General features: G+C 30.4%; 1 protein-coding gene across 3 annotated transcripts in view; it reads right to left on the bottom strand.

Moving 5' to 3' along the window:
* LOC107445181 (SH3 and cysteine-rich domain-containing protein) overlaps nucleotides 1-26341 on the bottom strand; it is a 181208-nt gene that overhangs the window by 10765 nt on the left and 144102 nt on the right. The window contains exons 15-19 of one of the 3 annotated variants that reach the window (XM_071184157.1): nucleotides 20709-20738; nucleotides 11576-11713; nucleotides 10139-10272; nucleotides 6674-6756; nucleotides 2460-2511 (exon numbers count right to left, since the gene is read on the bottom strand). In XM_071184157.1, the coding sequence (XP_071040258.1) occupies nucleotides 2460-2511; nucleotides 6674-6756; nucleotides 10139-10272; nucleotides 11576-11713; nucleotides 20709-20738 (437 nt within the window). The remainder of the gene's footprint in view (nucleotides 1-2459; nucleotides 2512-6673; nucleotides 6757-10138; nucleotides 10273-11575; nucleotides 11714-20708; nucleotides 20739-26341) is intronic. The other 2 variants (XM_043045475.2, XM_071184159.1) reach the window with 2 other exon arrangements.

Raw genomic sequence — 26341 nt, 5'->3', positions numbered from 1 at the left:
ATTCAAAACTAATTTCTCGATTGATGCTGAGCTGCATAGTTTAGAAAGTGGACATACTGAAGATATTATAACAATAAAATATCATGTAACTAACAAATTTATACTAATAACCGTACTGAATATTAATAGTAATTTAATTAAATCCTTGAATTGATTGATTGAAAAAATTATTAACTAATTTAAATAAACATTTGTATTTTTTTTATAAATTGCAATTAGTTGACTAATCAGGGAACTATAATTATACATTAATATAATGGAGAGGAGCCGCGATGGTTTAGGGGATAGAGCTTTCGAGCCCCCAATGAGGTGAACCGGGTTCGAATCCCGGCGATGGCTGGTCGAAACGAATTCCACACCCGGCTTGCACCGACCACAGTGCTGACGTGAAATATCCTCAGTGGTTGACGGATCATGGGATAGGAGACCCCTTGACGTCAGACTAACCGTGGGTGGTTCTCGTGGTCTTTCACTCCATGTAACGCAAATGCGGGTTAGTTCCATCTAAAAGTCCTCCTCGAAGCCAAATTTCTCCTAGTGTTTGATCCAGGAGTTCCATTGTCTTCTGGATCGGGTTCAAAATTACAAAGCTACAGAGTTTAACATTAGCAATCGGAAACTCAAACAATTAAGTTGGCTGTTCACAGACGGTTATAAAATAAAATAATTGGGGAACACTTTTAATTTTACTTAATCTGAAAAATCTGCAGAAATTAAAACATAGAATCAAATTAAAATCAATATTTAGATTGATAATGATTGACAACTCATAGTTATTGCCTGTAATATAAGTTGAATAGCTATAATATGGGTCTCAAAGTTTTAAGATTATCATTCGAAAAACTAATTAATATGTGATCTATAATATAAATCATAATTACAGAAGTATACAATGCAAATATTGTGGATGATTTAGTATCCAATAAAATGTCTCTAATGTCAAAAGGCAACTTGCCCCTGGTTTTTGACAGTTTATGATTATTTTTGACAGGTTTTTGGCGCGTCATCTCAAAAACTAATTCTTAACGTCAAAACTCGAACCCTGATTTAAACCAAACTAATGGTAAATAAAATCTCACATTTTAAATTTTTTCATATATTACATTTAATTAGTATTCTTTTTTATATTTTGGTTAAAATAAAGTACTTTGTATTCTCAATAAATCAATATGATTTGAAATTTTTTTTTATAACCGTCGTTGAACAGCAGACTCAATTTTGAGTTTACGATTACATATCTTCAACTCCGCAGCCTTGTCATTTTGAACCCAATCTAGAAGACAAGGGAACACCTGGATCAAGTATTGGGAGAAATTTGCCTTCCTGGAGGACATTATGATGGAACTAACCCGCATTTTCATTACATGGAGAGGAAAACCTCCCACGATTAGTCTCACAGCAAGGAAATGCTAAACCATGATCCGTCCACCACTGAAGATATTTTACGTCAGCGCTGTGGTCGGTGCAAGTCGCATGCGGAATTTGTATCGACCAGCCATTGCTGGGATTCGAACCCGGTTTACCTCAATGAAAGGCGAATGCTCTATCCTCTGAGTCATCAAGGCTCGATTTGAATTATTAAAGCTAAATGTGGGGGGGGGGNGGGTAAATAAGAAATGTTGTTTTTTATAACTTCATTCTAGATGCTTTATTATTGACGAATTTTTACACGAATTTTCTTCAAGATATACAAAATTAAATAATTCAATATTTACAAAATTAAATAATTCAACATGTCATTTGTTTGTCGTGCGCATACAGTTCTTAACTATTTTTAGTTTCCCTCTTATTCCTGGCTATTGTAACTGGAGCTGTTAGTGGTAGACGGTATAAACGATTTACAGAAGGCAATAACAATTTAAAGATTTTGGATGTATTTACTACACCTGATAACTTTTTTCTTCAACACACCGATTGGGAAAAACTTCTAATTCTTTTTGAGTTTGAGTGACAAAATAATTTTGCAGAGGAAAACGTGTCATGACAAGTTTGAAATTTGCTTTAGATTAAAATGTTGTAGACAAAGGCGGGTGTAGCTAGTCGTACAATGGTTTAAAAAGCGTGATATATTATTCTAAGTTTTATATTTTCGGAAATCGCTAAGACAATTCAACAAGAAAAAAGATTTACGTTGAAGAAAAAAAAAGTTTTTTAATTTTCTCTCTCTTTTTTTTGGTGACAAAAGCCATGCTTTCATTTTCAGCTTTTCTAAAACAACGTCGTAGTTTAGCTATGGCAACGAAAAACTCTTCACTAAAATGAAATTCGTATTGTAAAAAAAGTTTTTTAATAAAAGAAATAAATAAACGTTTTTGTTTATTAGTATAGTAAAATAAGTTTATGCAAATACAGAAGCTCTTTTTAGTGAAATCACATTATGTTTCCCGTTAGCACGTAATTCAGCACTGTTGCCAACATTTTTTTGAAATTTTATTTTTCAAAGAACATTTTTAACTTACCTCCCACCAGTTCGGATCTCTTGTGTCTGTAACTGTGATAATACAGCCAGCTCTAAGGGGGGAAAAATAGAAATTTTTAGCGAGTAATATCGAACAGAATGTAGTGAAACAAATTTGTTTCTATCGATATTTGATAACGGAAATCAATTATTAGTTTAACTTAGAAATTATATTAAATAAAATTAGATTAATTGCAAAAATTTCTATTTACACAAAAACCAATTGAAAATCATGTCCCGTCCGCGTATTTCTATTGGATAGATAAATCATGTGCTATAATCTAGTTCTCTCTTTTAAAAACAAAGATCTCTTTGGTTGTCATCAGCATAAGTTAATGGCATTTTTAAAAATATCGTTCTGTGAATATTTTTGTTTACCCCCTATTTAAAGGTATTAACCAACTTATAACATTATTAAACAGTATAATGAGTTATGTATTTTATTAGAAATTTTGTATAAAATTTTAAGTCAATGTCTAGTTATCATCCTTTCTTACTAAGCTTTTGATTTTGATTTGTATTCTAACCTCTTCACTACTGATGTGTAAAGGAAAAATTTAGCAAAAAAAATAAAAATATTTTATAGTTCCGAATTCGTATTTTACTGCCATAAGTAATAATGAGATAAGGAAAATATGAATTATGCTGCCAGGAGGCTAATAATTTTAGGTACATATACGCGGACCTCAGGTTTTTATTAAGTAAAAGAATATAAAGACCGGATTCAGGAAGGGGAAAACCACCTCAGAGCAAATTTTTAACATCCGGCAAATTTTGGAGAAGACAATAGAATTTGGTATTAACACGCACCATCTGTTTACTGATTTTTAAAACAGCCTACGATAGTGTTAACCGAAAAACTCTAATATCAGTTTTAAGAGAATTTTATATACCGGAGAAACTAGTGAAGCTGATTGACTTGACACTAAAAGTGAATCCAAAATCATGGTCAAGATACAGAATAGTTTTTTTCCATCCAATAGAAATTAAAAATGGTGTACGACAGGGAGGTGACTTGGCATGTCTCCTCTTTAATCTAGCTTTAGAAAAAAGAATAAGGAACTCAAACACCAACACCTGAGGAAATATCTTCAACAAATCAGTTCAAATATTGGCTTCTGCTGATGATTTAGATATTATCGCTGGAAAGCAGACAGCACTAACACAATTCTTTTTATGTCTGGCGAAAAAAGCCATTAAGATGGGATTACGAATCAATGAAAATAAAACTAAATATATGCCCTGCGCAAAAGCTGGCTATGAAGAAACACAGTTTGAAATTGGAGCATACAAATTAGAAGCCGTTGATAGCTTTACCTATTTGGGGTCTAAGATTAACAACAAAAACGACACTACACAAGAAATACACACGAGAATCACGATGGCCAATAAGTGTTTTTATGGCTCAAGAAAATATCTTAAGTCAAGCCTAATAAAAAGAAAAACAAAAGTGTTACTCTATAAATGTCTTATACGACCAGTGCTTACATACGCATGTGAGACCTGGACAATGACTCGTGGAGATGAAAATATGATAGCTAGATTTGAGAGAAAAATACTGCGAAGCATTTTTGGTGGAATAAGTAAAAACGGTACCTGGTTTAGAAGATCAAACACGGAACTTTACAAAGCATATAAAGAACCTGACGTCATTAAATGTATCAAAATTCAAAGGATTAAATTTGCAGGCTACATTGTGAGAATGGAGGATAGCAGGACAACCAAAAAAGTTTCCAGTGCCAGGCCAACGGGTACAAGAAAAAGAGGACGACCAAACCGAAGATTTTTAGACTGCCTTGAAAAGGACCTACAAGTTTTAAAGATAGTAAACTGGAGAACCTTGACTAAGGGAAGAATGTCTTGGCATAGGCTTGTTGAGAAGGCCAGGGCCCATCCTGGGCTGTCGTGCCAATGAGAAGAAGAAGAAAAGAATATAAATATTTAATGAAAAGATTTAATAGTAATTTAGAAAGAAAATATATTTAAAAATCTAAGCACATTGCAATACTGCTTTAAAAATCAGTTTCAAAACTAGTTTAATTATGCATACCACACAAAATAAATAATTATTAAAACTAATCTAACAGTAATTATTAAAAAATATTTAATACTTGGGAGTGAAGTTTCAAAATTATGGAAAAAAAACACGAAAAGTTAGTTATTAAATATAAGTATGTAAGAAAAACTAATTAAAATACACATAAAAATATTACTAAATCCATATAATAGATGTAAAGGATATTGGATGGATATAAAGTGAATATACACTATTTTTCATTATTATGATTCCAAAAGATAAACTCTGCATAAAGTGTTACAAAAAAAATTGTTACATTAAATTTTTTTTTATTTTTTGTGACATCTTCAATTTTTTAAATTAAATTTTCAAAAGGAATACATGATTTAAAAATAAAAAAAAATTATTTACTGATTTTAAACTTTTTTATGACGGTGAAACGTTTTTTAAAAGATAAACAGATCTAATAATAATAATAATTCAAGTTTTTCATCTAAAAAGTGTTTTATTTTTGCAATCGGAAATAAACGAAAATTAAAAAAAAAAAAAAAAAAAAAAAAAAAAAAAAAAAAACATTTATCGATATTATTTTTGTTTAAAAGAATAAATAATTGCAGGGGGAGTTTTTGTAAAAGTGAAATTATTAAAACTTGGAGAATTTTTTTTGCGCATTCTAATATGAAATAATTTTTTTTTTATTCAGTAAGAATTTCGCAGCAAATTTATTTCATAATAATTATTACTTTTACAAATCTCTTATTTTGCAAGTGAAAAGAAAAGAAAAACATAATTTAAAAATTAACAAATGAATATTTAAATAGTTTTTGAATTTTAATGAGTAGATTTTTTAATACATACATTTTATATAAAGAAATAACTCATTTTTTAGCATTCAGAAGTGAAAATGCGTCATCAGCTGGGAAGTAACCATCACTCTCTCAGCTATGACGCAACCATCCGTTAATGCATACACATTTTCTGAAAACTTTTTTTTAAATATTTGTTCTACCCTATGTTCTTTAATTCGATTGGAATTCCACGAATTCGTTTCGATAGGAATTTCTACAGTTTGGTCAGGAGAGTGATACAAAGTTTGGGCCCCTTAATTTTACTTCTTGCATATTTCGCTGTAACTCGAGAACTTTTGAAATGAATTGAGAATATTTTGCATACAACTACAAAATCAGTTTGGTCAAAGAATTCAAATTTTAATAAATATTTTATATTATTTTATTTAATGAAAATCAAAAAATTTTAACTTCCAAGGTTTAAAATTTTTACTTCATTTTAAAGTATGTAATTTTACATGACAAAATACAAAATTTAGCGAAATCGTTTGGGGAAGTTCCTAAGAAATCGAATTTAAAAGAAGTCGTGTATTTAAAATTCGATTTCTTAAGAACTATTCAAACGATTTCAATTCAATAAATATTTTCAAAAAATTATTTTTCGCATGGAATTAACTTTGGATAAATGAATTTTTTTAATTGTGTGTGAAAATGTTTCAATTCAATGAAAGGTTCTCGACGCATAGCGAAATACGCAAAAATTATGTATGTTATGCATTATGCACGTAAAATTGAAATTTTGTAAGTATGTTTATTCAGAGAAAAGACGTTTTTGTGTCTGATTTCGTTCACTACTCACTGATTAGCATATTTGAGGTCACCCCGCCTCGATCATTAAGATCATTAAGATTCAAGAGTTTTAGAAAGTGAAAATCCGTTCATTATATCAAAAGCTATTCAGGTTTTTTTTCTTCCTTCTGGCGTATTCTGATTTCTTTGGGAACTAAAAGGTGCCCAAAATCCAGAAGCAAAAGGTGAAATCCAAATGAGTTTTTAAAATGAAATTAAATACTCTTCATTTTTCTTCTAAATTTTATAGTAATTTTGTAATTACTCAGGATATTTCCTGATAATTTTAAAATTTTACACAGCCCTTTAGTTTAAGAATATTTAAATAATTTTTTTTCTATTGGATATGGAAAAAGTGTGAAAATTTGAGATATTTTGTGAAACGGTCTCAAATATTTTCTACAAGTGTTAAGTTTTGGTTTTTTTCTTTTATTTAATATCACACACGATGTTATTGAATTTTGAGAATTGTAAAAAAGAAGAAAATAATTACTTCAAACTAACATTTTAGAATTAGTACGGCTTAAAACCTCTAAAAAAATGCAATTTAGAGCCACTTACTTTAGATCTATTTCGTCTTTATGACGTCCTTGGAAGTTGTATAGGACTACGTATAAATTAGTTGGCAAAAGACGATGAGGTTTCTATAAAAGCAATGAAACGTCTGTTATTCATACGAAGTTTTAAATTATGATGTAACTAAAAGAACCCGAAAATACTTTAATAAATAAGTTGGAAAGCGGGTCTGATGGAAAGCCACGAGACCCTTCTACTTCGAAATTTCAAACAGTAAAATTAAAAAGTATTTTTTTGTTTTGTTTATTGTTTTGAAACTTACAATTAAATAAAATTTTCTGTTATAATTTAAAATTAAAATAATGAAACAGCTAGGAGTATCTCAGTAAGATGCATTAATGTATGTTTCGCAGCTGTTATTCATTCTGTCCATGTCCACTAAACTATCTAGGTGTCCCTGGGGGTAGTGTTCCACTCCTCTTTCAAGGCGGCTATCAGCTCTTGCAGAGCTCGCGGGTATGGCCGGTTCTTTGTGACACCAGCCTGCCAAGAGTATCCCAGAGAAGCTCTATAGGGTTCAAGTCCGGTGAGTACGCAGGTCATAGTAAACGGATAATACCATCACTTTCTTGTGTGTCCAATTGGGCGAATTGTCGTTTGTAAACAAAAATTCTGGACCTATCACCCTCTAAAAAAGTCGAACATGATCCAGAATAATCTCTCCGCTTTACCGATGGGATGTAGCGCTGGAGATGTGAAGCGGCCATTCTGCGTGATGCCTGCCCACATCAGCAGTGCCTGGGCCACACCGATCATGTTCATGAACATACTGTTCGTGTTACCCTCTCTCTCCACATTAACTGGTGGCCAGAATGGAATGGGATTCAACGTAGAACATCATTCTGAACCACTGTTTGTCACCCCCAACCAATGCGTTATTTACACCAGCGTAATCTTTTTCGAGGACGGTGTGGTTGAAGCAATATGCATCGAACAAGCTTCCGTGCATTCAAAGCAATTTGATTTAATCACCGTTAGTTTGATCTGGCAGGTGGTTGCAAGGTCTGTGGCTATCTTATAGTCTGTCTAAGCTAGGAATTCCTTCCGCCACAAAGTCTGAGACGGTCTGGTGCTATGGAAACAAGAATGGCGCATTTTAGGGAGGGTAGCTTCACTCCAGGACTAACACAATAGATTCCCTTTCACCCGGCGACCCACCAGGGCCGCCTCGACCCACTAGGGCCGCGGGGCTTCTTTCGAGGCGGCCCTGGACCCACTCCAAAATAGTGATCCCGCTCTCCTACTTGAAATAGTCATACCTCGTTACATTAGTCACCGCCACGTCACCACCACATTAGTCACAGTCGCTCGTTACATTAGTCACCGTCTTAAGGAGCTCTTATTTTAGACAAACTATACTAGGGGTGACATTTCGGTTGCTTTTTCCCATAAAGGTTACTATATCTTTGGCTGTTTTCATCATAAAGTTAAATAATGTTATAACGGTATTAATTAATTAATTAAAGTTAATTAGTTTTAATGTATAAATGAGGTTTACCTGCCTCATTTATTGGTATTTTCCAATGAAATTTTTTAATCTTCCCCTTACAATATTATTTTTTGTTGATTTTAAATATTATTCAAAATTAAAATCTAATGGTCAAAAGTCATTTCAACTTATTACATTAATTAAACGAAGATATCACTTTAAAAAACAATTTAAGGTAAAAATATTTCTTCACCCTTCTATGATTAATGAAGGTTAAGAAAGTCATTTTTACTTTCAAAATTATTTACCAAAATCAGTCAATGCATGTAATTAAAAACTAAATACAAAATTATTATTTAAATTTCAAATGAATGATAGGAATTAATTTTTTTCACCTAGTTACTAAATAATCTCTTTTAATAAAGAATATTCAACGAATTTTTAAAGGGACCAAAAAAATTTAATAAGAATTTCAAAAAACAAGTATGTGGATGAAGTCAAAATTGTTACAGTGTACATTTATTATTGTGATGCCTCAATAGGCATTGCATATTTCCCAGCTTTTAAGGTATCTAAAATGAATTTTTTTAATCATTTTTCAATCAAAATTTAATGAAATAAACCAATTATTTAATTTTTAAAAAGCTAATATAAATATTTTATTCTTTTCTTANACCTTAAAATATCTAAAATGAATTTTTTTAATCATTTTTCAATCAAAATTTAATGAAATAAACCAATTATTTAATTTTTAAAAAGCTAATATAAATATTTTATTCTTTTCTTAACAATCACTGCAACGGTTAACATTTTATTTCAATACAAATGTAAAACTCAAATTAATTCATTGTTGCGACTAAATAGAAAACAAAATCTATTTATAACTTTTTATTCTTAATTTCTTACCCCAAAAATGTTTCAGTTACAAAGTTGTACTGATTCTCTCAGTCTTTAAGGCGATTTGTTTTCGCCAAATTATTTTCAAATGTAATAATTTTGGCTACGTTATCGTTCGATTAATTGCCAACCATGGATCTCTTCCTATGCTCCAAACTGTCCGTTGGGAACAATTCACTTACTTTTAATTTAGAATTTTAGGCGATCGGACTGGGGGCTTCTGCCTCTTAGTTTAATTGATATCTTTACAGAACCATTCCAACCGTAGAATTTATATCTTTACAGAACCATTCCAACCGCTGAATTTACATCTTTACAGAACCATTCCAACCATTGAATTCATATCTTTGCAGAACCATTCCAACCGTTGAATTTATATCTTTGCAGAACCATTCCAACCGTTGAATTTATATCGTTACAGAACCATTCCAACCGTTGAATTTATATCTTTACAGAACCATTCCAACCGTAGAATTTATATCTCTGCAGAACCATTCCAACAGTTGAATTTATATCTTTACAGAAACATTCCAACCGTTGAGTTTATATCTTTACAGAACCATTCCAACCGTTGAATATATATCTTTACAGAACCATTTCAACCGTTGAATTTATATCTTTACAGAACCATTCCAACCGTTGAATTTATATCTTTACAGAACCATTCCAACCGTTGAATTCATATCTTTACAGAAATTCTTGTTGATAAGACAATGATTCTCTCAATCCCTTTGAGGGACTTTCTTTCATTATTTCTAAGTACGGCCATATTTTCTAAATAATAAATCTTTTTTTCTTTTTCTGGTATAAGTATCCCTTTTAACAAAATTAGAATGTATATCACGCGGTCAAAAATATACTTAAATTCTACAAAAAAACTACATCCCCAATACAGTAAAGAATTTGGACTAAACTGCTAAAAAATTATATTTCATTTTTTACCTCTCATAATGGCAAACTGAAACCGTGTAACCAAATGTGTGGTCACAATTAAACTTTACTTTGTATTTTATTGTTTTCTTAGACTGGTTACCCTTATACTATACTTTATGATTAACTTAGAATGTGATTATCCTTATACTGCATTTTATAAAAGGTAGAAAATGGTGGAGAACTAAACTAACCGGTGAGGGACAAGGAGATGTAGACGCAGAACTAAGTGACTTTTCATTATCGTCTGGTAAATCTACAGAACTCATTCGAACATTCTTTGCTGCCAATAAGTGCTGCCGGCTACCGTGGATAGGACTTTGTGGAGCTGCAATAAATGAACGAATCAGTTATTTTGATGAGTTTTTTTTAAAAACCATTCTTAGTACTTCGATAAAAATAATAATAATACGCAGGGTGTGCCGTAATAGCTGCCCTTAATGGATCCAAAAGAGCAAAAATTAGGGTCGCACTTTAATATTTAAGTGAGGTATAACAGAAACGTTTTAAAACTCAGTTTATTAAACTATTGAGGTCAATTGGTTCTATTCGACAATTCTAACTGGATTTTCATTCCCTCTCTCTGACCTTAATAGTATTAGATCATTGCTTGGAAAGCCTTTTTATTCTCACTTAAATACCAATTAGTGATGTTTTGTTCTCATAGTTTTTAAACATCGTTTTCTGCTAAAAGTCTAAAGATGTGCATTTAAGACGATCATTATAGGACACTTTGATTATGAAAATCAATTTATCCTGTGCAAGTGAATATCAAAAAGTGGGAAATATCAAATAACATAAAGTAAACAAATGAAAAGTTCTGGGTTTTCAGAACAACAAACATTTTCATATTTTGCATCATGAAGGTATAAATATAGATATTACTTCATGTATTTATGTCTTGCGCATTTGGTGCATGCGATAGAAAATGTATCATGCTTTGTGGGAATTTAAATAATGTCAAGAAATAAATAAATAAAAGAGCCAAAATTACATGAAAATGTTATTTGTAATTCATTATACCAAACTCCAGAAAGATAGTCTTACAGAATTTCTTTTCAATTAATACAATCAGCTTTTCGATATTTGGCGGATTTATTATAATTTTTTTAAATCATTTCTGGAGCTTTTTGGTTCTCTTTCTTTATAGTCATAATTGGAGCAATCAATCGAAATATTGCGAATTGCAACATTTTCCTGTCTTATTAGGATTTTTATTAAATATAACTTCTAGAGGTGGTGATAAAATATAAATCAGTCGTTCAATGAAATCATTTTTTTTTAAAAAATATTAAAATTAAAGCATGCAAACAATATGATGTAAAAGTGCAACCAGAAATTGTTAGTATTTAATATTGTCTCTTTTTCCAAAATGCAGAACACCATGCTAGTATTCGATGTTAAAGAAATATATATTGAAAAAAAATACGATTTTTTTTAAACATACAAACTTTATATGGCTACTTATATGCTGTTTTAAAGCTCTCAATTGATTATTAAAGGCGAGATAAATTTTTTTAAAATCAATAATTTGATTCTTGGTCTTTCCAATTAGGGACTCTGATATGGGATTCTGGTTTTTCAGTCGAATATCTAAACATTTATGTTGTCAATCTAATAATATGTATTACATTGTGTGCAGTGCGAAGTGGTGGACTGACCAAGCTGGTGGTGTTGCCTTCTATGGACATGTTCGCTGGACTCTGGACTGTCCAGTGAAAAGCTCTTCATTCTTAGGGACAATCGCTTCCTCTGAGGACTGTGGGGTGCTGAAAAAAATAAATGGAGAAATACATACTACAATGAATTTATGAAATGTAAACTTAATTCAGTCGGAATCTTTTTACATTGAATTAAGTTACAGTAAATTCAATTCAGATTAAATGTTTATTTAACGTATTTTTCTTTACTCGGAATTTATAAAGAGTTAATTCAGAATATATGTTTCTTCATTGTATATTTTTACAATGAATTCAATAATATTTATTGTAATTGAAATTGCTTGTTTCTCTAAAGATTATTGAGAATAATTATGTACAATAATGTAATGAAATTTAAAATTATTATAATAAAAATGTACAATCCTCATAAAAACAAAACAAAATGATTTACATTTCTTCTTATTTGATTGTCCAGATGTTCATAAACACTTATCGTAATGTTTGTATTACCTATCTAATTCATGTAATTCAGCTGATATATGCATTCTCTGTTCTAAGCTTGATTAAAGTTTTATTAGTAGATAACACACATATCAGGTAAATACATTTTATTTGACTCTATTTTTTTGTGCCTCTATTGAGAGAAAATCGAAGAAAATAACTAAATTTACACTATTACAACCTCCTCAAATTTTAGGAGACCTCTGATAGTAAAAGAGGATTCGAAAATTATCCTACCATTAAATGCTTATTCGATATCGCAGATTTTTGAACCTTAAAAATTAGGCAAGATCTGACCTTATCCTTAGAGATGACCACCAAAGATTATCTTAAGAATCAGGCAAGATCTAACCTTATCCTTAGAGATGACCACCAAGGGTTATCTTAAGAATCAGGCAAGATCTAACCTTATCCTTAGAGATGACCACCAAGGATTATCTTAAGAATCAGGCAAGATCTAACCGGAACTTTAGAGCTTTGGACTAACCGGGATTATCTTAAGAATTCTGCAAGACTTAACCCTAGAATCTGGACCATCCAGGTTCACTTTATAAAGTAGTCTAACCTTAAGGTCGAATTTGTGGAATCTACTGTCCTTGAACTAGATGGAAGTTTACCTGGCTGAACTAATTTCCTGTATTAAAACATAAAAGCGCAAAGTTGGTGCCTCGAAGTTAATGAAGTAAATCAAACAATAGATGGGATTCTAAGCTTATAGCTGGATTCAATTCCAGCTATAAGCTTAGAAGTTTTTTTCTTCATATTTCTTTTTGCTGGGGGCCGGGATAGTTTGGCTGGTAGGACACTGGGCCCGAGAGATTGTCAGTTTGATCCCCGCCGGCTGAAGACTCCTCGTGTACAGAGTGGTGACTAGTGCAGGATAAATTTATCGGGATCACAAAGTCCTCCAAGTTCCTGTAACAAACCAATACCTCTGGAGATACAGGATAGAAGATTGATAGCTCTCTGGTTCAGGTCAAAATTACGATCCACGGATAGAGGGATGATGTGCGAATGTGCCCTCAATGTAAAACTGGATGTGACGTAAGCATGTTGTCTCCGGATCATTCTCAGGAAAGTTTTCCTGACCGTCACCAATAGTCTATTGTGCAGTTCTAGTGCGACGCAAATAAATGTACCAATGTTCTCTTTACTGCATATTGTACTTTTTTACAGTTTCATAAGCTGATTATTAACAAATGTAAAAAGGCTCATAAATGGATCTTGAAAAGTAAAGAGGTTTGAATATGATTTGAAAGCACTCGTAACGCAAAGAAGGAAGGTGTATTTCTTAGCATTGCGAGCAATAATATTGCAATCAAGGAATACAAATATTATTTTTCAAAGAAGTGCAACCTACTTCATAAATATTAGAACATAATAAAATATTTTTATATTATCAAAAAGTCTTATAGATGTATTCATTCAGCAAATCAACGTTGTTGAGTAATTAATTTCTACAGTTATTGATTGTGTTTTAGAAATAAAAGGATATTTTTGAACAAGAAAAACGTCATTTTAAAATGCATAGTTTAAAGCAATGTATTATTAATTTGTTTGTCCTCTCTAATCTTATCGTAACTACATGACAGAGAATTTGTAAAAAAAAAAATCATAAATATAACCTGTTTTTAAGTGAAGCATAATATTGATAAAATGTTTTAAATTTAGAACATATGAAAGAACATCAAACCAATTGACAAATGTTGCAGAAAATTGATCTACAACATTTTCAATCAATTTTTAATTTTCTGAAATCAAGATATTTTATTAGCAAGATATTGATTGAACGTCTGGTAAGCAAAGATATTTTATGAAATCAAAATGTATTTGTTAAAGATATTTTATTAAACCTTATATATAGATACATTTATAAAATCACGATGAAAAAAGAAATAAATTTTACGCAATAATATGTTAAAATTTTTTTATGGATTGCTATTGTTGGAATAACTTAAACAACCTCGAGATGATTGTAAAATAGCTTTGTCAATTTATGAGAACTTGTCAAGTATATCGTTCGAGAAATTTTGTATGAATGCATTGCAAAGTTCGAGAATAATGTAAACGATTACTGAACTCTCTCTGTTAGAATACAGAGAAAATACTAATACTCCGTTGCAAGTTCAAAAGACCATTATGGTATAGGATTTACAGTCCCTGCCCAAATTATTAGACGAACTATAATATTCTATGTAAATTCTTAATTATCAGGTCATACTTTATTATTTTTACGTCTGCACTTGCTTACGTTCGTATCTCAATTGGTTAACTTTGTAATGCAATACGTTAAAAATAAATACTAATAGGAAGCATATAAAAATCTCCTGTACATAAACCCATGACATATATGTTGAAATATAAAAATATTGCATATAAACTCGTGCAAATCATGTAATTATTAAAAAAACTACAGTGCGTCTAATAATTTGGTGTAGTTATTATAAATTACTAATATAACTCCTGATATAATAAATATTCGATATTTATGGAATATATCATCTAATTTATCCTATCGTCGAATTTATATTATATATCGTCCAGTTTAACCAATTGATACACTAACGTAAACAAGTGCAAACCGGTTTCAGTCACGTAAAGACAATAAAGCTGTAGAGTATTACCTGGTAATTAAGATTTTACGTAGAATCTTAAAGTGCGCCTAATAATTTGGCTAGAGACTGTAAATAATGATCCGTGACTACATATAATAGTTCCGTTTTATTTCGTTATCAAATTATACACATATGCTTTCAAAACAAAATAAAAACCTTTTGAAGTTCAACACGTCAGACAGAAATTTAATTCGCGTTGTCTTTTACGATATATATCACAGAATTATTAAAAAAGAAGTTAGACTTTAGAATTCTTACTAGAATCATAGACTTGGCGACATATTTCGATAAATAAGGAGAATGTTTGATCTTGAAAAGAAACAACTATATGACATTGCAAGAGCACTGGATTTGTTTTGTCCATTATAAATGGCGCGACATGCTGACATGCCTTTGGCGAATAAAATGACTGATAAGGAATTTTTACTTTTGTTTCACAGTTGAAGAAAAATGTCTGCAAGAATCAATATGTATGATTCCTTCATCAGTTTCTTTAAATGCGAATATAAAGACGCATTTGTTACGATTTTTAAATATTATTCTTTATTATTTCCCGCTTCTCGTTAATTGATTGTTCAATAAGTTTTGTGTTCCTCATTTCACACGATTTAAGAAAGCAAGCAGAAAAAAAAGATCATTTCAAGAGTTGGCGATGTTTGAGAGCTTGGCATCCATTTGGGCGAGTAGTTTAATGCAAACAGGCTCTTTTCATAGGGATGATGGTTTTTTATTAACTTGCAACAGAGTATAGTTCTTCCATATTTAAAAATGAAGTTCGAAACATATTTTATATATGAGAAAGAGTGGAGTTAGACAGGAATAAAAAAAATATATTTTATAAACTATCGCAGTGATTTAGGTTTAATTGAACTTTTTCAGACTATATCATTAGAGAAATTTTGCAAGGCGGTACTGTTTCCGATAGTTTCAACGTTACCTATTAACTACTAAACGCGAAAATTTCTCAACCAATCAGTATTGCTTAGGAGTGGAAAATAAGGTTAACGCTACGGTTAATATAAGACAAACGTCATGCAAAATCTCTCTATTCTCTCTTTATCTTTGTTTAGCGTCGTCGTTATCCGTGATACAAATATTTACTATTTTAAGTGTTTAACAGCGAGAATCACGTTTCAATAAAAAAAAGTAGTGGTTGCCTATTGAAACTTTAATCGCAACTGTGAGAACTGGATAAGATTTGTTAGTTTTATACTTGAAAGGCACATAAGCACCTTTTATACAATTTCGTTTCCTTGAATGGTATGCTTGTATAGGGTCATATGTTGGCAAAGCTTTTTTATAATCACCCTGTATGTGATCTATCCTGCAGAACTTTTGATAATTACTATTTAAAAAAGTTTTAGTGTGGAAATAACTTAGTTACGACAAACAATAACTTATGTTTTCTAATTCTTTTTAAAAAGGAGAAATTACTTCTGCTATAGATAATAATTTGACTTAAAGTATTGATTTAAACTGTAATTAACAAAATTAGACTCCATTTGATCGACATTACACTTACAGTTAAGAAGAAGAGTTTTTTTTTAATAGTGGATATATATGTGATGATTTGTGCATGCTTAACAGTTACATAACAACTAATTGTTGAAACACCAAGTGTACGTTAACAAGGTGGCTGAAAAATCTTGAGTTATTTAAAAGTAAAAATATTGTTTATTAGAATTATGTTTATGAGAATACATTTTTGAACATTTTGTAGCGAGATTTATTTTTATGAAAGATATTGCAATAATGTTTTATTTCTTTCCGATTACTGCATACCTGAGTTTTTCGTGAGAACGAATGTTGCGAAAAAAGGTTCGAATTTTTACTGTATGTTCCCATCCCTGCGTAGATAAACAATACAGAAACCATTTACCTACAGAGTAAGCGTTTTAGTAAAGTAAGTCGTTATCACATCAAAATGCTATTTTAGCATTAATTGAGAGTCCCCAAAATGACGTTTGTTTTAAGATTAGTAATTAAGTTCATCAACAGATGGCAATGGTAATTGCAAAAACTATAAAACAGCGATTTCCACTGTATGTCAAGATCATTCCAACTAGTGCAGTGTGCTTGATTTATTTGTAAACTGGCATCCCGATATTAAAATAAAACTACACAAATGATGTAGCTAAGTTATATCCGAACACCTAGCTTATGTTCTTTGTAAATAGAATACACGACGTGATTTCCTCACTCTCCGCACTTTCCCTCTTCACCCAAATTTCCGCCGATCTTGATTTTTTCCTACGCCAGTTTATTCAACTGCTTACTGATATGTAGGCTGGGATAGCGAGGTTGGTAGGGCGCTCGGCCCAAGTGAAAAAGATCGTGAGTTCGATCCCCGCCTGCAGAAGACTCCTCGTGTACAAAATAATGACTAGTTCACATTAAATATGTCAGGGGCACAAAGTTCTTCAAGTTCCCATTACAAATCAATAACTCTGGGGGTACTGGATCGGAGATTGATCGTGGTCTGGTTCACGTCAAAATCACGATCTGCGGATGGATGGAAGATGTGTGATTGTGTTCTCCCTGTAAATCGGGCTGTGACGTACGTGTGTAGCAGAAGTTCTTGTCCATACATGGCGCCGATGGAAAGCAAGAAGAAGCGCACCCCTCAGCCTATAAATAGGTTTGTCAGTATTGGCAAGTAGCATAAGACAATAAAAACAACTCAAATGTGCTACTGTGGGAAAAACGTGATATGTTCCTCCTTTTTATGGCAATGGAAAGGGAGAAAGTGTGGAGAATAGGGAAATCACGCTATATCGAGATGTCTATTATACTTAAAATAGCGTAAGATAATAGTTTTTACCAGTTTCATGCGTGTAGTTCAAATTTTATTGATTGAGCAGAATAAAATTTAGTTGTACGTATTTCTAACCATATCTTAAAAAGTAGCAGGGATGGTTCAAGATATGGTGTATTCACCTCTCTCAAATTCGTATCTCGGTGATGACTGATTGGCTTATGTATTGCTTCAGGTTTGCACCAACCATAACTGATAAAATATATTTACAATTATAGACGAAACTGAGGGAGAGTCCCCTTGTCATCGAATTAACTGTAAGAAGTTTTCCAGTCGATGTTGGTTACATTAATGGAAAAATATACTCTCTGGAGATAAATTTCTATTATTTTAACCAAGCGTTCCCTTGTCTCCTGTGTTGTGTTTAAAATTAAAAGGCTTTGTGGATTAGCGAATCTGATATTCGATTGCCTCCACTTTTAAGATAAAATACAATATTTCTAATAAAAATTTTAATAATGTGTATAAAAATTGAATAATTTTTATTAAAATGTTTTTGATTTTTCAACCACCTTCTAGAACAAACATATTCTTCAAACAAAAGTACTTTGAAGTTAATTCTGAGGATGCATAACATAAGTATGAGAATCTGGTTATGCTAATTGTGAAGTACAGTCAGGCGTGCAAGTCAGAAAACATTGCATGCGTAAATTACAAGCAAGATGTCTCACAATTAATCGAACGAACCTTAAATTCTTTTAAACCCTAGAATACAAAATGTTCTTCATACCTTAAAGATACGCAGTTTTTGTCCCATTGCGAAATTTAAAGATTTCTAACTTTTAAAAAAGGGAAATAATATTACATTGGTTCTTTTAAAAGAAAGCAGAATTTTTGCCCAAAAGTTCTAGGCATATGCCAGTTTCAATGTTATTAAAATCCTGGCTTTGTACTCTTTGTACTTTAAAGTATTAAAAAAAATAATCTTGCAAATATTTATGATGACATGATCATATTACGCAGATTGGGTATTATATTTTTTTAAAAAAAATATTAAATTGCAATAATAGTGTTGAGATGTTTAAACTTCGAAGGCTAACATATTTCCTATCAAAAGAATGCGAAATATATGCAAAATGAATTTTTGGTTTTAAGATAACTTTTAAAAATTTGTTCCTAGCCTCTAAAAAATCTTAAAAATGCATCTATTTTGAAGAAAAAAACAAACAAACAACAATTTGAAATTAAGAATATGAGATTAATGTGGACAAAATATTTTAAAAATCGTTTGCGTATAAAAATTGTGTTCTACTGGTTTTAATGGAAAAAAATCATACTAAGATTTTTCTGTTCTGGTTGAAATTTTTTTTGTAACGGTAGACTGTAAAGTTGTGGTAGTATTTAAGTCGAATTCTAAACCATTCATGAATTAATACGCTTCTTTTCCATAAAGTTCTTAAATGATGAATGAAAATTGTGTTTAGTTAATGTTCTTTTTTTGAAGTTCTTAAATAATAGAAAAAACTGCCTTAAACAATTGTATGTCATTTCATTAAAGCTCATTAATATAACAGGTGGGCTGAAAAATTCGTAGGTTAACATAGAAAAAAATTTTTTTTGGATAAAATTTCATTTTATTATTCAATATAGTTTCCGCAAGGGCGATACAACAATTATAGCGGTCGTATAACTTTTCGATACCATTTTTATAGTACGATTTGTCTTAAGCCTCAAAATAGGGCTTAGTTTCTGTGACTACTTCTTCATCCGAGCTAAATTTCTTTCCAGTGAGCATTCTCTTGAGGTCTGAGAACAGGAAAAAGTCACTGGGGACCAGATCTGGAGAATATTGTGGATGCGGAAGCAATTCGAAGACCAACTTATATAATTTTGCCACCGTTTTCAATGACTTGTGACACGGTGCATTGTCTTGATGAAACAGCACTTTCTTCTTCTTCAAATAGGGCCGTTTTTCTGCGATTTCGTAGTTCAAACGCTCCAATAACGCTATGTAATAGTCGATGTTGATGGTTGTTCCTTTTTCAAGATAGTCAATGAATATTAAACCATGAGCATTCTAAAATACTGACGCCATAACTTTGCCTGCTGACTTTTGCATCTTTCCAAGCTTTGGAGTTGGTTCTTCTCGTGCAGTTCACTCGCTGACGGTCGATTGGACTCCGGTGTGAAATTATGGAGCCATGTTTCACCCATTGTCATATATCGACACATAAATTCAGATTTATTACGATTAAACAGCTTCAAACACAGCTCAGAATCATCAATTCGTTGTTGTTTTTGGTCAATTGTGAGCTCGTGCGGCACCCACTTTGCCTAGAGCTTTCTCATACCCAAATATTCATTCACGATATGTCTAACACTTTCCTTTGATATCTTTAGAGTCTCAGATATTTTGATCAACTTCACTTTACGGTAATCTAAAATTATTTTGTGGACTTTTTTGATGTTTTCGTCGGTAACAGCCTCTTTGGGGCGTCCACTGTGTGCATCGTCGTCGGTGCTCATTTCGCCTCGTTTAAACTTAGCAAACCACATCTCAATGGTTGATTTTCCTGGTACAGAGTTCGAATAATGTTTTTCAAGAAAATCCTTGGCTTCAAGAGTATTTTTTTTCGCCAGAAGGCAATGCTTTATAAACACGCGAAATTCCTTTTTATCCATTGTTTTTAAACTAACAAAAGTTGCTTCACTAAAAATACTACATCTCACAAACTGTTAGTTCGACAGCTGTCAAATTTATACACGTGTCTTTCGAAGGTTAGAATTGACTAAAAATCATATGCTTTTAATAATAGTAGCCCCATCTATGTGTCAGCCTACGAACTTTTCAGCCCAACTGTTAGTACGAAAACTGTGTTTAGGAATTGTAAATTTTTCATAGTAAAAGTTGTTTAATTCTGTATGAAAATTGTGCTTAGATTATGTATTTTTAAAATTTTTAAAATCTCCAATACTGACCGAAAAGAATGTTTAGGAATTGAATTCTTTTCTTTTAAAGTTTGTTCTTTTAATATAGAAACATCTTGTATATATGTATTTAAATTTCCAAACGTGTGAATGCTTTTTAATGTCATACATCACAAAAAGAGACACACATCAAATACATTTAGATTGATTTAAAGCGAATCATGCATTCGTAAACGAATTGAACTTGCGAGTTAAAAAAAATAGTGTGCTGTTTTATTCCACACATTTAAAAGAACATATATACCTGATACAATGATCCTGTTTCCTCCCATAGCTGATTTACAAAGAGAAAAAATATAATTTTATAACAACAGATATCGAGATTTTGGGTAAATTTAAGAGTCAAATTGAATAGGAAAGGGAATATAGTTTTATTTTATTCTGACACATGAAATACATAAAACACCATTATCATGCATTCTGATTTTTAGAATTGACCACTTGATACAGAAAAAGCATGAGTGAAGTTTGAGAGAAAAATACGTTAAGTAAAATTATCATTCAAACATCAGAAATATTTTAGAAACTATATTTTTGCATTGAAAACAGTATTATTTAAAAAATATCTGTAACTATAGTCAACTTTGTCATGCCGTTAAGCATGGAAATATGTTATCAATATTTTACTTCACATGTGCTCTCACTTAGCTATTCAATTGTCTTGTGTTTTTCTGCATTAAGTGCATCAATTATACTCTAATTAAAACAATTGTTAAAACAAATATAAGTTACGTGCTGAGTACATGCATAATCTTAACATCGAATTAATATGAATTAATTTCAACATTTAATTAGAACTTTTTAAACAAAGAATTTTAACATAGCATATTAAAATAATTTTCAAAATAATTTTGACGTTTAGATTTTTTTTAAACACCAGGGTTTTACTGAGAATGTTTGACATGAATAATATGATTTATAATTGTTTTGAAATTGACAATAACACTATGATCTCTTACGACAAACTTTTTAAATATTTAGATGTCAAAACACCAATTAGAAATTAAAATTCGTTAAGATTAGAATACAATAGTAACATGTATATTCATGCTGGTATTGTTTTTTAGTCAATAACTTTTCGCATTATCACGAGGGCATTATATTGAAGAGAGAAAAACTATACCATTTCTTTTTTAAAAACTACATTGCAGAAGAAATGTTAGCTGATTGAAAAATGGTTATTGTAGCATAAGATCTTGGAGGAAAAACATTTTAAATAATTATACTAAATAGAAATTAAGTAATCTTTAAGAATTCAAAACAATATTAGTAACATATACTATATCCATTCTAATGTTATTTTAAACAGTAAGTTCCTAGACAAAATTTTTAACTCTAGGGAAAACTTTAACAATCATTTTTAACCGAGATTTTTAAACTTTAACAATTATTTTTAACAATAATTTTAATTTACCGAGAGAGTTTCTTGTAAACTGAAATATATGGGAGAAAAAAAAAAGTTTTGCGTAATGGAGAAAATTCAGTAATATGCTTTTTCACTTTTTAAAAATTATTTTTTGAAAATAATATTTCATTTATTTGAAAAATGTATTTCATTCGGAAAATAACTTTTGTTTTATAATCAGATTTAAACTCCTCAAAGTTCTTTTAGCATTTTTGTTGATAAATTTAAATGAATTATTGAATCATTTTGATAACATTATTGAAAGACTTTTTTTTATTTGAACACATTCTGAAAATATGAATTAACAAACAAACAAAAATTATACTATGAAGTGATAGTCAGCTATTTTTATTGCTATTAAGTTACTATATAAGTTACTATAAATGCTATTAAATTACTTTGAGTGGGTAACATTACTTGAGTCTGATTAGGTATCGAATGTAGAATTTAATGACGCAATATCCTCCTACTGTAGCGCCATTAAACCCTTTATTCAAACATAATAAAGCTTTCTACCTCTTATTTTGTTATGTTTCCATGTTAATTTGGCATCAGACTTATTTTACAGCAACATTATAACATTTTATTTCCTTTACATTGAGTGCGTCATGACGTTTGCATTTAGTTCAGTATAGCAACCATTGAAACCCTTAAACTGTACATTTTATCAGATTTAAATTTTATTTTTTAAATTTACATAAAAATTGAACATTTCTTCCAACTCTTGATATCCTAAAGTAGGGGTTTCCAACTGGCGGCCCGCGGAGCCTTTTTTTGTGGCCCGAGAACTAAAATGTGTTAGTTGTCATTTTTTGCGGACAATTTTCGTAAAAAATCAATATGGGTTTAAAATACTTTTCTCGTTAATAAAAACCTAATTTCTTCGTCTCTGTGAAATTTAACATACCAACGGTGCAAAAAAAATTATTTCTCAGGTTTTGCATCCAAGAAAATATTTATTCAAATACAAAAATAATTGTGTATGTTGCTCTTNTTAAAACTTACAAGTCAGGTAGTTGCAGCAGACAAACCTCAATTTTCTCATTGAACATTTTGTATGCTACTATGTAAATTTTAATACTAACCTTTTTAAAGTTAGCAATTAGATATCTGTTGCACATAAATTGTTTTATACATTGCACATTAAAATTATTGTAGCCCAAATTTTTATTACTTATTTAATATTTTTTAAAATATTATTAATAACAATTGAATATTTTTAAAAATCTACTTCTTATTTTAATTTGTAATTCAATACTTTTGTTTTGTAAGACCTGGTGGAAATCTGACAGTAATATTTAATGTTTCTTCATAAAAGAGTCCTACATAAAATGCTGACAAAGTTGCGGCCCTCCATTTGATTTGTGATTTTAATTGTGGCCCCCGGACTCATGTAAGTTGGAAACCCCTGTCCCAGAGATTAGTACTTTTTTAAGTGTTTTTATTGATAGTAAGCTATTTTAATATTTTCAGAATTTAATAGAATTCTTAAAAAAAAATAGACGTCCACAATTCAGATCTGCACGGTTAATTGTTTCTTAAAGAATTTTTAAACGAATATTTAAGTCAAGCTTTCGTTTTTAACTATAACTAAGAATATAATATTTTACGGGGTTTAGAGGAAATTTCTTTTCATTAAATTCCGTTGCCTAGCAACAGAAAGAAAAAATGGGTATTGACGAGGAAAGTGAAAGAATTCTATCTAACTGCTTAGGAACGAGTCTTATAAGATTTCTTCATTGACTAAATTTCTCCAAAACATCGTAGAGTGTTTCCAATAAAAGTTATCAAATTATTTTTTTAAATAATGAATTAAGTTATTTTTTAATTGCCTGAAATAAATGTTAGTTTTGAAAATTTTTAATTTTAATAATTAGTTGGTTTCATAATTACGTATCATGTGCGTTCTTGTGAATAAGCATTGTGAATGATCTTATTCCTCCTTATGCATGGTAGATTAAAAAAAGAAGAAAAAGAAAAGAAAACTTGATGGATATTTGAGATTTGTGACAAGGGAAGGAGGAAATTGAGAGAATCTTTAATACTGCTAACAAGACGAGAGTACTGCTTTATACTTTAATACTGCTAACTTTCAAGTAAAAAATTTTTTTAAACGCCAAATCGAATGAAACCGAAGCTAAGTACATGAGACTAATGGTTTCGAAATAATTAAGATTTTAAGTAAAAACAGTTCAAATTTTGAACTAAATCTATTTATGCACCAGACATTCCTATCTAGGCATGTGAGGTATTGTTACCAGATATTTTTTCTAATGCTGAATCGAATCTATTTTCGTGCAGAACAATACTATTTATGCAAACTAAGCATTGATTCCTGAGTTTTTTATTACGTAGAATTATGTGAGACTAAAATGAAATAAGTAGGACAAACAGTGCAAAAGTTATAAAAGCGTTTATGTAAAAAAGTACAATTTATACTTATACCTATTTAGACATCTGGTATTGCTATATAAGGTAACATAGTTCTGAATTTTTATGCATTGTTTGACTATACATTTAATGAGACTAAGAATAAGTAAATCGAACTAATAGTTTAAGAGTTACGTAAATTTAATGTATGAAAATTGTAATTTCTTATTTATAATACACCTTTATGCCTTTCTATCGAATTAACTTGGTTTTTATTTGATTAAGAGTAAAAAGGTATTTAAAAAAAATACTGTCTGACTTTTCATATCGCTAACAATATCAGATACGTCACTTTTTACAAGCCGAAAATTGTAATGTTTACTCATAAAAACTTAATAACTCTTTTAACTTTTAAAACCTGACTTGATCTATAGTAATATTAGACCCATCAATATGTATAAGTCAAAATTTATGCTGCTTTACAAAAACTTTTAATTGCTATCATTTCAGGTTTAGTCTTATTCGATTTAGAACAAAGGAAAAATGATACCCCCTAGATAGGAATGTTTAAATATCTCCCCTCCCCAGTCGTGGTACCCACTATCACGTTATTAAATTCATGCTTGAAACTTTTAATTAGAATTTTCAACATCCTTAGTTTCAAAGAAATACGTCATAACTTATTTTCCTTGAGATTTGTGCGGAATCCATTAAAATAAAGTTGTAATTTTTATACACGACAAAAAAAAATATTTCTTTAATTGGACAAAGCTCAGGTCTCTTTCTTAAGCGATCCGTCAATTTTTTAAAAGATAAAATTACGATTTTTTAAAAAAAAAAGATCTTTCATTCCTTCTTACAAAGAGTAAATGGACTGAGAAAAAGTTTGTAAGAAGGGAAACCATTAATATCTCGTTATCAATTAAGAATTCGGTTTTTGAAAAAGAACATCATTTAAAAATTTAATGGATTCAACAGTATGTTGCGCATTTTACTGTCACAAGTAATTAAGGTTGAAAATATTCACTGCAAACCGAGTTTTCATATTCAATTAAGATGCTAATAATTGTTTTGGGGCGAAAAAATGTAAAAATGTAAGTCTTTAAAGTTCTATCAAACAAAAGAAGGAAATTGATTGAAGGTAGCAGAGTAAAACAACCATGATCATAAAAACACCTTTTTAGATTTTGTATAATTTTTCTTTTATAATATAGATCAGATTATTTAGATTTTGTAAAAGTAAAAGAAATTTCTTAATTGAAATTTTATATTGTATTATTTAGAATACACTACATTGAATTTAATTTTACAAACCCCTTGATTCTATTTCAAATTAGTTCTCGGTTTAAAATGTCATGAATTAAATTGTATTTTCACTTTCTGAGATTATGTTCAAACTTCAAAAGGTAAATTGACTTTTTTTTTCAGGATTGATTTCTAAAATACAACGAAATTAATGTAATTACAACAACTTAAATTCTGAGAGAACTTGAATTGGTATATTTTAAGCGGGTGCTTTAAAATTTTAAAACGGTTTATTACATTTAAGAGTTTCAATAAATATGCTTAGGCAAAATATACTTAAAAAATATCCTCTTCGATCAGTTATAGTGGGGTAATTTACAGTGTAGTTTAATTTACGTTGCATCGTGGTTCCGTTAGACTAGACACTTTAGTAGCACAGTGGAAAATTTAAACTATCTAACATAAGATTTTCTCCGAGTAACTTCAATCTTGGATATTATTACCCATAAATCTGATTTCAAAATTACCACGTCACTAGAAAATTTTCTCCCTACTAGGATAATTACGCGTACTAAAATCTTAAGAGATATTTCTTTAATATGTTCATTTTTTTTAACGTGAAGCTTACCATAAAAAAAACTTTTGTCTTGGAATAGTAATGTCATTTGAGTTGGGAACAGTGTAGCACATTCCGGATATTGTGCTATTAAACTGTACATTTAATTATCAATTAATCCCAATAAAATGATATTAATGACATAACTTAACGTTCAAGTAATACCAAAGTTCACGCGAATATTGTCACCTGAATTATAAATGATTGAAGTTTTATTATTTCTATTTTGAATGAAGTTTTA

This window comes from Parasteatoda tepidariorum, chromosome 1 (genome assembly GCF_043381705.1).
Source record: "Parasteatoda tepidariorum isolate YZ-2023 chromosome 1, CAS_Ptep_4.0, whole genome shotgun sequence".
Classification (NCBI taxonomy): domain Eukaryota; kingdom Metazoa; phylum Arthropoda; class Arachnida; order Araneae; family Theridiidae; genus Parasteatoda; species Parasteatoda tepidariorum.
This window is presented reverse-complemented; position numbering and strand designations above follow the sequence as displayed.